The sequence below is a fragment of the Lacerta agilis genome, chromosome 18 (assembly GCF_009819535.1).
Source record: "Lacerta agilis isolate rLacAgi1 chromosome 18, rLacAgi1.pri, whole genome shotgun sequence".
Classification (NCBI taxonomy): Eukaryota; Metazoa; Chordata; class Lepidosauria; order Squamata; family Lacertidae; genus Lacerta; species Lacerta agilis.
Genome location: NC_046329.1, coordinates 2369128 through 2382486, shown reverse-complemented (window position 1 = coordinate 2382486; position 13359 = coordinate 2369128). Strand labels below are relative to the sequence as shown.

At 48.7% G+C, this 13359-nt stretch overlaps 1 protein-coding gene across 4 annotated transcripts in view; it reads left to right on the top strand.

Moving 5' to 3' along the window:
- DOT1L (DOT1 like histone lysine methyltransferase) overlaps positions 1–13359 on the top strand; it is a 66410-nt gene that overhangs the window by 46519 nt on the left and 6532 nt on the right. For 2 of the 4 annotated variants that reach the window (XM_033136464.1, XM_033136467.1), the window contains exons 20-25: positions 101–606; positions 2119–2242; positions 3963–4109; positions 7427–7556; positions 9281–9915; positions 11797–12002. In XM_033136464.1, coding sequence (XP_032992355.1) covers positions 101–606; positions 2119–2242; positions 3963–4109; positions 7427–7556; positions 9281–9915; positions 11797–12002 — 1748 coding nt within the window. The remainder of the gene's footprint in view (positions 1–100; positions 607–2118; positions 2243–3962; positions 4110–7426; positions 7557–9280; positions 9916–11796; positions 12003–13359) is intronic. The other 2 variants (XM_033136465.1, XM_033136466.1) reach the window with 2 other exon arrangements.

The window sequence follows — 13359 nt, the reverse complement described above, 5'->3', positions numbered from 1 at the left end:
TAGTGTTGGAGGGTGCCCCAACCCAGGCTCCACCCATTTGTCTTTTGTGCATTGCACATAAACTTCCCGATTTCCCTCCTCCCTATTTTTTTTTTAAAAGATCAGCATTGTGGAGCTCGAGAAGAGTCAGCGGCAGCAGGAGCTGCTGCAGCTGAAGTCCTACATGCCTCCCGACGACTCGCTCGCCCACCCACGCCACAAGCGCCACCCGAGCCGTGAGGCGGAGCCCGATCACAGCACGTTCCGCCCCGAGCTGGAGTGCTCCAAGTTCCCCGCGGGCCCCCACCTGAACGGCATGAGCCCCGAGCTGTCCATGAACGGCCATGCCACGCCCTACGAGATCCACGCCGCTCTTGGCCGCCCGGCCTCCTCGTCCTCCTCCTCCTCCTCCAAGCAGGGCACCCCCCAGTACCCGGCTTCCCACCTGGACCAAGACATAGTCCCCTGCACGCCCAGCCACAGCGGCAGGCAGAAGCTGGACAAGGCCTCTAGCTTGTCCTTGCCGGATTACACCCGCTTCTCCCCGGCCAAGATCGCCCTCCGCAGGCATCTCAACCAGGACCACGTGGGCAGCGGGAAAGCAGCGCCTGCTGAAAACCACCAGAGGTGAGAGAGGGGTCGGCAGCAGAGGGGCTTGGGGGAAGCGAGGGGTCCTTTCTGAGCAGCTCTCTCCTCCCACTTGCTCCATGCAGACTGCACTTTGCCAGGAGGTGCTCTCTCTCACTTGCCCACTTGCCGGTTCATAGAATCATAGAATTGTAGAGCCGGAGGGGACCCCAAGGGTCATCTAGGCCAACCCCCTGCATTGCTAAAGCGCCCCTGGCCAGATGGCCATCTAACCTCTGCTTAAAAGCCTCCAAGGAAGCAGAGTTCGGCAACCTCCCGAGGGAGGCCGTTCCCGTTGAGAATGTCTCTTCCTGTCAGGAAGTTCTTCCCGATGTTGAGTCGCAATCTCCTTCCTTGTAACCTGAAGCCATGGGTTCGAGTCCTACCCTCCAGAACAGGAGGAAACAAGCTGGCACCCTCTTCCATGTTCCAAGTTCTGGCTGCCTTCTTCGATGCAACCAGGCCTTTGGAAGAAGGGTGTGTGTTTCCCCATCAGATACTGCTGAACACTGATATGCCAAGGTTGGTGTGGAGCCTGCGGGCTCGAAACCCGAATGGCACTAGGCTCCAACATCCCTTCACCCCTGACCATTGGCCATGCTGGCTGCTAGGAGTCCAGGAACACCTGGAGGGCTCCAGGTTTCCCCATATTTAAATAGTAGTAGTAAATAATAATGATAATGATGATGATAATAATAATTAATAATAATATTTGTACCCCGCCCATCTGACTGGGTTGTCCCAGCCACTCTGGGTGGCTTCCAACACATATAAAAACATAACATATACAAGCCAGGCTACTTAAACCAAGGTTACAGTCACCAAAACGGAATGGCTATTTGCCATTCGGGGGCAAGACAACTCGCAAGTCTTGTTTTTCAAAGGGTGGACTGACTATGATGGATTCTCAGTTAAACATCTATCTAGTTCAGAGGACAACCTTGATCCAGGTTAAGAACTTTTGAGAACTTAAAAGAATAAATGTCCCTTGATCCAGGGACAGTTTGCATATCTACTGGCCTTTTCTAACCTCTTTTTTCTTAATGGTGACACGGGCCATTCATAACATAAGACTATCCTTCACAACTCTGAGCAGGGCAGTGGGGGAAGCGGAGACAAGCGACAACAATTCACTATAACGCTGTTCACTGCTGCTGCTCAGGCTGCACAGAAAAAGCATTTTGGTTCCAGAAATTCATTCCGATTGTGCAGATAAAATATAACTGATGGATATTCTACGGGATGGGAACTTAGTGTGTGAAAACAGTCCAGATCCAAGGATTCCCCAGATGGTGGAGATGTCAGGCATGCCATCCTGGCACCCAGCCATCTTCACTTGGTCAAGGGTGACCAATAGCCAGGTGCAAAATGTGCCTGTCACCTAGTCAATTTTGAACACTGCTTGGGATATATTGTGATGAAAGGCAGGGTGTCTCTCTTAACGCTTTCCGTCGGCAGTGGAGAAACCTTCAGAACTCTTGCATCCTGTTTATTTTATTTTCCTTTTGGCAGGACTGAGCACGTGAAAGAGAACGGCCTCACCTTTTCAAGCCCCGCGATGCCGAACGGCCTGAAGATGAGCCCTCAGGAACCCCAGCCCCCTTCTCCGGCAGCCTTGTCAGTAGCTAATGAGAAGGTAAGGAAGCCACAAGGGGGGCTGTCCCCGAGCCTCCGGGCGCAGCTTCCATAAGGTTGACTTCCCGGGAGTATATTCAACTGTGTGGGGTGTGGTTTGTTTGTTTTTTTGGAAACGGAGCTGTACCAAATGTTAAGTGAACCTTAGTCAATGTTAAGAGAACTGTGGGTTGTCTCGAGTGCAATATATATAATTCCTAATGTGAAGATCCAAATTTGGAGCAAGTACTCTTTGGTGAGAGATTATTATTATTATTATTATTATTATTATTATTATTATTATTATTATTTATTGAATTTATATACCCGGAGGTCTCAGGGCAAGAACCCCGTTAGAGATTAAAAGTCACAAAATATGCAGAAGAGTGAAAGGGTGGAAATATAAGCTGTTAAGACCTTTAAAATACGCCCTTCCAAAATTTCCCTCTTCCCCCAATGTAGGTATAAAAGTCACAGGTTTGGTAAGTTAAAGATTGGTTTACTTACAAACGCTTCAAAGCTCCGGTTCTTGCGCTTTTCCATACATTGGTCAGAAACATTGCACATGCATAGTAAAACTTAGTTATAAAGCAGTAAAAGTTCCAAGATTATTGGTATAGGAACTCAAGAATGGCTGGTGAGAGCCATGCGGTTGAGCTGGAGCAACCAGCTCAAGTTTCTTCACATGCTGAGCTTCTCAGGTAGACGGGGGTTGGAGAAAAGAATAGGCTTGATTACCTCTTTCCTCCCAAGGTAAGGGAAGTGACATAGCTAAGCCTGGCGGGATAGATTGCTTTTTAGTATTGACCCCTTCATGCATTCATTAAACTTACCGGTATCCCACATATCCAACGCCGAGTAAGTTGTGGGCTGTATCCAATGCTAAGTAAATCTCCTTTCAGTGCAAGGATTTCTGCTTGTGTTATGGGACTCTTCCCCCACCCCCCGTGTGCCCTCTAATACAGTTCTGGGGTTATTCCCAACCCTTTACTGTATAGCAGATTTGAAGTAACTTCACGGGGTGGAGTGGAGAGGTCCCGTTGCACAAGAGGAAATATTTGTGCCAACGGGGGACGTCGGTTGCTTATGCTCAGAGCATAGTGATGGGGAAATGCAGATTGTGTCCTGAGAATTCTTCAGGACCCCAAAAACCCACACTGCATAATGAAGTGCCCAGATTGAGAGTGCTGTATGTTAAAATACATTTTACATGACTCTGGAGGTTAGACTTGGGTCTGTCTGATGCAGAGTTTTCTCTCTTTCAGTGTCACAAGTACGTGCCTGTACTGTCGTCTGGTCTCAGTGGGGTGGGAAATGCGTTTCTAGCTCTCTCTTTTTTCCTAGAACTGTCCCTTTTTAAAAAATGTGTCAGAAGCGCCAAGCTGCAATCAGCCCTGGTTTCCAAAGTCCGGCCTCAAACATTTGTGAATGGGGGAACCAAAATGACATTGCTGGCGCTCATCTGTTTATCTTAGCAGAAACAGGCACAGGTGTAATATTCCCCATCTCCAAGGCCCCTGTTTGTACTCTGTGCGTGTATGTGTGTATGTTGGCTGGCTGATGCAGTTGACTTCTCGTCCGTGTCTTTTTAAGAATATTTGTTGGGGTGGGGAGTCGCTTGCAAGCGCTCCATCTTCTCCTTCCGCTAAGTGTACTTTTGAGAGCTTCTCGGCTCGGAAAGCGAAAGGGGTGGGTGGGTGCTGCATTATTTTGGCCTTCTCTGCTTTTTTGTGTGTCTGCAGGCTTTGCGAGAGAGGACGTCCGCGAGTAACGGGGAGACCATCACCAGCCTTCCCATCAGCATCCCCCTGAGCACAGTGCAGCCCAATAAACTCCCCGTTAGTATCCCCCTGGCCAGCGTAGTCCTACCTAGCCGTATTGAGAAGGTGGTGAGTAAGGGTGCTTTCCCCTCCTCCTCCTCCTCTTCCTCCTCTTCCTCTTCCTCCTCCTCACCCCTTGCTATAAAAAAAGCCAATCTGATGAGCCTTGGGGGCAGCTCCCAACAGCATCTTTTAAGTTGCAAACACTGCTGATAGCTCCAGCTGTTAGCTGCTTTCATTCTCTCTTTCCGCCCTACCCCGCTGGCATCTGAAAATCAGGAATCCAATGCAGTTGATGGTTATGCGGTTGCAGACCCGTCGAAAACGGAATAGGAACGCTGAGGATCGTGATGTGCGCTTGTTTAAAAAATAACAGCATGATAAAACGCAGGCGTGGTTATGGTACAATAGATAAAAGCGTGAGATACAACTTGGATTTGGGATTATCCTCTTAGAATCATAGAATTGCAGAGTTGGAAGGGACCCTGAAGATCATCCAGTCCAACCCCCCTGCAATGCAAGAATATGAAGGTGCCCCATACGGGGATCGAACCTGCAACCTTGGCGTTATCAGCACCATGGTCTAACCAACTGACCTATCCAGATGCTACAAAGTCTTTGAACACAGGAGAGGAACTTGGTTGCTAATTCACTTATTGACTTGTTTGTCAATATTTATATTTAAAGCTATATATATTTTCCTGGTACTTTTCCTTTGACCTTTCCTCGTAAAGGAGCAAAGTAGCCTAGGATGGTCCTCTCTGTGCAGGTTACACTCAAAGAAGTCATGACCCAAAGTTTTGACTCCTTGAGAACTCCCTCCCAGTATTGCAGAAGGGAGACCAATCCATCAGATGCATGGCACAGATTCCTGAGAAATTTCCTTCCCTTTTCTTACCCCAACCCCCTTCTTAAAAAAAAAAATTAAAAATGCCACTCTGTTAGTCCTCATGGGTCCCAGAGAGCTGCCTCTACGTTCTGCTACCTGGCTTCATCTAGAACAGGGGTTCTCCAGCTGTTTTTGGGCTGCAATTCCCATCATCCCTGACTGTGGGTCCTACTAGCTAGGTTTGATGGGAGTTGTAGTTCAAAAACAGCTGGAGACCCAAGTTTGGGAGACTACAGTTCCCATCATCCCTGACCACTGCCCTTTCTTAGCTAGGAATGATGGGAGCTGTAGTCCAACAAGATTGGGAAACCCTGGTCTAGAAAGTAGAACGCAGGGCTTGGAAGGGGAAGAATTTGGATCCTTGTTCAACTGTTAAAACTGGCCAAGCAGCTTCCGGACTAGGTGTCTGGTTTTGCCGCTGCTTTCGTTCCCCTCTCTTCTCTTGGAGAGTGGTTGTTTGAATTTATTTTGTTTTATTTTTTAAGAAAGGGTTGTGGACAAGGAACATCTGTGTCCCATCCCCTGTCCCCCCCCCCCGACGTTGTTGGACTCGTAACACTCCTCGTCTTGTCGCTGACCATTGGCCGTGCTGGCTGATGGGAGTTGTGGTCCCTTGGCAGCCAGTCTTCCCCCACCCCGATCTAAGAAGCTGAGTTTTCTGCTCTCAGGAGGGGATGCCTCTTCTAAACGGAGGTATTCCCTCCAATGGCAGTAGATTTTATTGCTTATAGACAATGGCCATCACAATACAATATAAGCACAGATAACACAACTACAGAATGGAAGACATTGCATGCACCAGACCAGGACAAATCTACAGTGTCCAGAATTTTAAAAGCTTTCCTTCTGGTCAGCATCCCTGGAGTTTGGCATTTGCGCTATCCGGAAAAGCCGCTCAGCCGCTCTGAGCCCGGCTTTGGCTGGGGAGGGCGGGATACAAATAAAATTTATTATTATTATTATTATTATTATTATTGCTTGCCCTTACCTTTCTTGACGCTGGTGCGAATGGTGTCACCTTATAACTGATGCGCTTATCAACACCTGCCAACAGCCATTTGATTTTCAAGTTGTCCAGTTGACCTTCTAAGGCAATCTGAAAAGGGAAGATAAATTTAGCTCTGGGTGAATCACACAATGGACAATATAGAATATAATGTGCAGGATCCTCAACAGGCCCTGATCCACATGTACAGAGGCTGTTCGTCTCCCAGCCAGATATCCAGTAGGCATTGTTTCAAATCTGAGCTGAGTGAAAGCATGTCTAATATGGGGGGGGGGGTGCACAATACATGGACCGAAGTAGAGTTGGAGGCCGCCCAGAGTGGCTGGTGTGTTGGTGGATGTCAGGAAACCCCCCCACCCCGCGCTCGATGGGATTGCGGGAGTGTGGGCAGTATAGGGAACCCCCTGTGCATTTTACAAGCTCCTCCTCCTCCCCCTCCTCCTCCGGAAGCTACCATTCTTCTTGTGGGGAGGGGGAGTCGGAAGCAGGAAGGCGGTGCAGGGGCTCTGACAGGATCGCAGAGCCTCAGCGCCAAGGGGAAAGAGGGGAACGGGGTCAGTTTCCCACGCTCAGAGGGCGCAGACAGGAAGGACGCGGAAGGGGTGGCGGGGGTTCAGAATCCCGTGCCTCTTTTGCTGGACAAAGAACAGGAAGAGCTCATTCCTGGACTCTGCGGAGTGAGGAGATGGACGTTGAAATTTTGCTCCACTGTAAATAAGTTGCACAATAAAGAACTTAGCTTAGAAGTTCTGCGTTTGGCTGATTCTTCATGAGCAACCACTGAACGTCCTTACAGTGACACACAAACGTGGTACCCTCTTAGAAAGTGGACTCCTATCCTTCCTAACTTTGGGCACGCTGCCTGGAGCTGAACGGAGTTGTGTGTCCAAAAACCTCTGGAGGGCTGCAGGTTCACGGCCGTAGTTTGTACAGTGAAAAGTACCATGTTAAATTATGATCGTCCCCGTGGGTGGCTGGGTTGATAACAGCTCAGTTGGCGGAAGGTGACCGGTTCAAAGGCCGCAGTCTTCGAGGCTTCAGTTGGCAGGAGGTGAGCGGTGGGATCACTGCAATCTCCAGGGTTTTGTTCCTGTTAAAATTTTTTTTTGAAATGCAGACCCTTCCTGTGCTTGGGATACGTGGGGTGTTGCTGCCAGTCAGAGCAGGAGCCACTGAGCTGAACTGGCCCATACTTTGGGGATGAAAGCAGCTCCTTCAATTGGTGTTGATTAGCGGCGTCTCTTCTAACCCCTTTGGACGAGAATTCCTGCGTGGCAGGGGGGCTGGACTAGATGACCCTTGGGGGTATCTTCCAACTCTTATGATTCTGTGACTAATGCTCTTTGCGGTCGCCTGCTTCCCTGCCCAGCGGTCCAGCCACTTTTAACAGGAGCAGCAGTCTAAAGTCTGTTTCCTCCGCAGAAGCTCATCCAACCCTTCTCTCTTTTTTCTCTCTCTCTCTCTTTCCCATTTCCCCCCTCGTCCCTCCAGAGAAGCACCCCCAGCCCCGTCCACCAGATCCGAGACTCCTTTTCAACACTTGAAAAACAATATGGTGCTAGTTCTCATAACGGCATTAGCAGTGCCGCCGGTGGAAAGATGCCACCTTTGGCTACCTCAGGTGAGTTGTTCCCCATCTCTCTTCTCAACCCCCTCTTCTCCGATGGGGTGGATTTTAGCCCTTCCAGGTGCCTAGGGATGTTAAAGCAGCTGTTTTGGTGCCTGCTGAAAATATTCCTGTTTAGACAAGCCTACCCAGATGCTTAGTTTTAATTTCTCTTAGTATTTTTCTCTTAATTTTTTTTTGTTTATTTAGTTTTCAAATATTTGCATACTTTACCATTAACAATAAGTTTCATTTATCCATTGGCTTCCCACCACCCCTCCATGATGTTCTGTGTTAATCCCTTGACGCTGCATATTTTACCTCCATATACTGTATTTTTCGCTCCATAAGACACACTTTTTCTCTCCTAAAAAGTAAGGGGACATGTCTGTGCATCTTATGGAGCGAATGCATGGTCCCTGGAGCTGAATTGCCTAGGGGCCAAAAGCAGATTGTGCTCTTTTTTTTTTTTTACAAAGAGAGAAGGGGGTGTTGAAAGGAAGCCGCTGAACAGCTGTTCAGCAAGTGATCGGGAGAGAGGTAAGGCTCCCTTTCCAGCCCCGCCCCCTTGCCCAGGCCTCCCTTGTTGAATGCAGAGGGAGGCTGTTTGTTTCCCCAGCGACATGGGACTGGCTGATTAGATTATCTGTCTGGAAACTGTAGAAATGGCTGTAGGACTAGAAGCTGCAGAACTGTGAGTTGGACCCCATAAAAACGGGGCTTTTCCTCTTTGCAAAAAAAGCTGCACCACTTTCAGCTGATCCTCAAAAAAGCAGGGCTTTTCCCTTTGCAAAAAAGCTGCACCACTTTCAGCTGATCCTCAAAAAAGCAGGGCTTTTCCCTTTGCAAAAAAGCTGCACCACTTTCAGCTGATCCTCAAAAAAGCAGGGCTTTTCCCTTTGCAAAAAAGCTGCACCACTTTCAGCTGATCCTCAAAAAAACCCCAGGGCTTTCCCCCTTTCCTCCTCTAAAAACTAGGTGCATCTTATGTTCAGGTACGTCTTATGGAGCGAAAAATACGCTATTTTTTTATTAGCCTTAAGTCGTCTTTCTGCTGTTACTCATATTTCAAATCCTGCTTGAGTTTTCATACAACCGCAATACTTTTTCAGATATTCTACAAAAAGTTTTCCAATCCTCAAAGAACAATTCCTCATTTTGATCTCTTAATTTTTGCTATTAGTTTTGCCATCATTTTAATAAGCCATTCTTCCTTCTTTGGGACCCTCACCCTCTTTCCATTTTCGAACATACAATATTCTTGCTGCTGTCATTGCACACATAAAGAAATTAACCAACTTTTGCCTGCGCTTCAATTTTTTTTTGTATATTTCAAAAATAACAACAAAAAACACCCGCAAAAACAAATGAATATTACATTTTCCAGTTAGCAGTCAATTAACATTGGACTTCCCCTTTATCCCTCCATGGTTCCCCCAAATTTTCAAATATTGCTGCATATTACCTGTACAGTTATTCTGCACCTTATCTTCACCAGAATTTTCTCAAATACGATCTTAACTGCTGTTCTTATTCAGCGCCTACTTGCGTTTCAGCATGTTTACAGTAGTTTTTTTTAAAAATGATCTACGAACATTTCCCAGTCCTTCTTAAAGTGCGTCTCACCCTGATATTTAATTTTACCTGCTAAACTTGCCAATTCGGCATAGTCCATTTCAACTGCAGGTGCCAAGAGATTAAACCAACTTTTTTGCTGTATATCTGTTTCAACCTCACAGGTTTTTCTTACATGTCTGGCTCCATGGCGACCAATGGGGTGTTCCCAAGCAGCCCCGCCCCACTGAACCCCACCATTGACCACGCAGCCCTGGAGGACGCCTCCAGCTCGGGGAGCCTGTTCAGCTCCGTGGCGGGGTCCCGGAGCTCCACCCCACAGCAGCCCTCGTTCCTGGCCATGCCCTCACGGGCCTCGGCCCAGAGCTCCCCCGCCCACCAGCACTCGGCCAGCCCCAGGCTCAACGGCGCCCCCCAGGGCCTGGCTGGCGTCCTGCAGTACGTGGACTCCCAGAAGGCACTGGCCGAGGGCGGCGGCGGCGGCGGCACCAGGGGCGACCCGCAAGGGATGGAGCCAGCCTTCTCCGACCCCGAGAGCGAGGGGAAGAGGAGGTTCATCTTCACCATCTCACCTGCCACCGGGACCGTTAAGCACTGCCCACCCAACAAGCACAGCGCCCTCACGGCCAGCATCCGGGCAGAGTGCGGCCAGGACGGGAAGAAGCGCGGGCGGAGGAAGCGCTCCTCCACAGGGGCACCGGGCACAAACACTGGCGTGTCGCCCAAGCGCAGATCGCTGCCTGCAGTGGGTGGGCTCTTCGCTCAGTCTTCAGGGTCTCCCCTCAATATCAACTCCATGGTGAGAACCAAGGTGGTCTGTTTGTTTGTTTGTTTGTTTGTTTGTTTGTTTCGGGTGGTTTCAGATGGGATGGTTTATGCAGCCACTAGCCTATGCAAGCCAGAGTTGCCTCCAGGCAATCAGGCAGGGAGAGAGCGAGAGCCCTCTGCGGATTGGTGAGATCACCTCACCTGACAGGTGCCCACCTGATCGCTTCAGTCGGTGGAATTGGCACTTCTGCCGGTGCTGCATAATGCCTGTTCCACATTTGTAAGAACTCAGTTGGTTAGCTCTTTCACTTTGTAACTCCCTGCATATTGATATCAGGCAGCACTGCCTTCAGTTTGCCCATTTTGGAGCCTGCTAAAACATTCCTGTTTAGGCAAATCTACCCAAATCTGCAGGTGGCGCTGTGGGTTAAACCACAGAGCCTAGGGCTTGCCGATCAGAAGGTCGGCAGTTCGAATCCCCACGACGGGGTGAGCTCCCGTTGCTCGGTCCCTGCTCCTGCTCACCTAGCAGTTCGGAAGCACGTCAAAGTGCAAGTAGATAAATAGGTACTGCTCCAGCGGGAAGGTAAACGGCATTTCCGTGCGCTGCTCTGGTTCGCCAGAAGCGGCTTAGTCATGCTGGCCACATGACCCGGAAGCTGTACGCCGGCTCCCTCGGCCAGTAAAACGAAATGAGCGCCCCAACCCCAGAGTCGGACATGACTGTACCTAATGGTCAGGGGTCCCTTTACCTTTACCCAAATCTACACTTAGAAAGGTGAGGTTATTTTAATCTCTTTTAGCATTTTAACTTTGCATGTTTTAAAGTAGGGTTGCGATTTCCCCCCTTGATTTTTACTGTTCTTTCTTTTGCAAACCGCTCTGAGGTGTTTCTTTTTCTTTTTTTCAAATACAGTCATACCTCTGGATAGGTTCGCTCCAGGTTGCATTCGCCACAGGATACGAACGCGCCGAATCCGGAAGTACCGGAACGGGTTACTTCCGGGTTCGGCGATTCGCGCATGTGCAGAAGTGCCGAATCGCGCCGCGTTCATGTACAGACACGGCGCTTCATGTTGCGTTCTGCTCATGTTGTGAACGGGGCTCCGGAAAGGATCCCGTTCGCAACCAGAGGTACCACTGTAAGCAGTGTATAGATTTTACAAAATCAATCATAAATAAATTGTGCAATCCCCTTTCAGTGGGGCCCTTTGCGGTTTGCATTCCTACCTGCAAAAGCCCCATAAATATCAACCTGTAACCCCTAATATGCTAGTGCGGTTGGGATGCTCTATGATTCTTTGATTCTATGATCATCTCCTTTGCCACAGACAGTAAAATGTTGGCCAGCAGAATATGTCACCTTTGAAGTAAAGCATTTGTCCTACTCTCCTAGAACAGAGAAGCTGGCCAGGCTTTTCTTCAGCTTTCCCGCTCCCTCCCCTGCCCGTTTCTCTTTTGTGCTATGCTTAGTTACAAAATATAGGAATGATGCAGAAGCTGCAGTTTCTTTTAATATATATCTATTCGTTTTCAAGAACATGGTATTTGTTTTCCAAACAAACAGGGAGCAGAAACACTAGAAAAAAACGAAAGCAACAAAACAGATCACGAATGCTAAATTTTGTGATTTGGTGGAGCGAAAGTGAGTTTTGTATTTCTGGATCTGATATAATTTTTTTGCTGTGTCCCTTAAATGTAAAGCTCTAAGGCCCAGGGGATGGTCACCTGTTAACCAATTGCAAAAAAAGGTGCTCTGGGGTTCCTTTTTGGCTGCAGGTTGGGGTAGATAAACACTATAAACAGCAAGAAAATAAGACCGCAAAACCCCCACGAAACACGCTGTAACGTTAGCAGCGCTTCCCCAATCCTTAAATGCTTCTCTTCTTCTTCTTCTGTCTTTCCTCCTCAGGTCAGTAACATTAACCAGCCTTTAGAAATAACAGCCATTTCTTCCCCTGAAAACTCCCTGAAGAACTCTCCTGTTCCCTACCAGGACAGCGACCAGCCCCCCGTGCTGAAAAAGGAGAAGCCCCTGAGCCAGAGCAACGGCATCCATTACTCGCCACTGACTTCTGACGACGAGCACGGCTCGGAGGATGACCACAACAGCACCAGGTGAGTGTGGACCTCGCCTTGTGGGGGGGGGGACACCCCTGCGGGGGCCCTGGTCTCACGTCGGAAAGACCTCGCTGCCGTAAGAAACTGCCTTCAAACGAGTCAGGCCTGTTGGCCTTCCTGGCTCAGTACTTTAATAACAACCAATAATAGTTATCATCATCATCATTCCACCCATCATAGCTGTCAACCTTCCCTTTTTTTGCAGTGGGAAACGGCGCTGGAATAAGGGGATTTCCTGCAAAAAAAAGGGAAAGTTGACAGCTATGCCACCCACCTGGCTGGGTTTTCCCAAGCCTACACTGGCCAGCAGCTGCTCTCCAGGATTTTGGGAAGGGAGTCAGAAGGTTCCAGGGTTCAGATCCTACAACCGAGAAACAGGGGGTTGCCTCTTTGTTCCAAAGCTATCGAGTGACTCTCTGATCTGCCTCGTTGGTGGCTTTTTCTTTCCCCCGTTTTGTCCTCAAGGCTTACATGGCAGGCGGGGATTTTTAACAGTTTAAAAGAAAGGCTCCCAAACGGCAGGCTGCCGACCTCTGGCGACCTGCCAGCTCCGTTCAGGTGGCCCGCAGCATGTCCCCGTTAAAAATGCATATTGATTAATTGCTGCTTTTGTATCATAATCATCATCATAATAATAATAATATACCCACCCATCTGGCCTGAGTTCCCCCAGCCACTCTGGGTGGTTTCTGTGGATTTAAGCCAGGATCTATCCATGTCTTGTGCCCCGACTGGGCAAGGCAAGAAGACCTTCAGCTTAATCCTGATTCCTGGACTCACAACGGTGTGTTATGAGCACCCGCACTAACTCCAGAGGTTCAGTAAACGCTGCGGCTGCATTAGCTTGAAGCAGTTTCTACAAGCTATAATATATATACAGATTGTACAGACTGTGTGGCTAAGTTCCTACCCCGCATCTTATCTACAGCAGAGATAGAATAGCACACACATTTCACGAGGCTCAGAGAAGCTAAAGAAGAGTTCAAAGACTCAGTTCCCTCCCCCTTCTCTCTGATCACCAAGTCATACGATTCTCACAAAGGGAGGGGTGAAATGCTAACAGTTTCCAGTACATATGAAAACATAAATACAACGTCGAACGTTAAAAATTTCCCAATATAACAATTTATAACAATAAAGACTTACACGCTTCAGGAACTCAATACCTTAAGCTTCTCCCCGTATGAACTGACCCAGACCCTGTGTGTCCTGTCCCCTCCCAGAGAGGTTCGGAAGGTGGCAACAAGAGAACAGGACTTTTCTGCAGTGGCTCCCAGATTGTGGAGTGCTCTCCCCAGACAGATATCACTACATGTCTTTAGGTGCCAGGCAAAAACATTCCTCTTTATCCAGG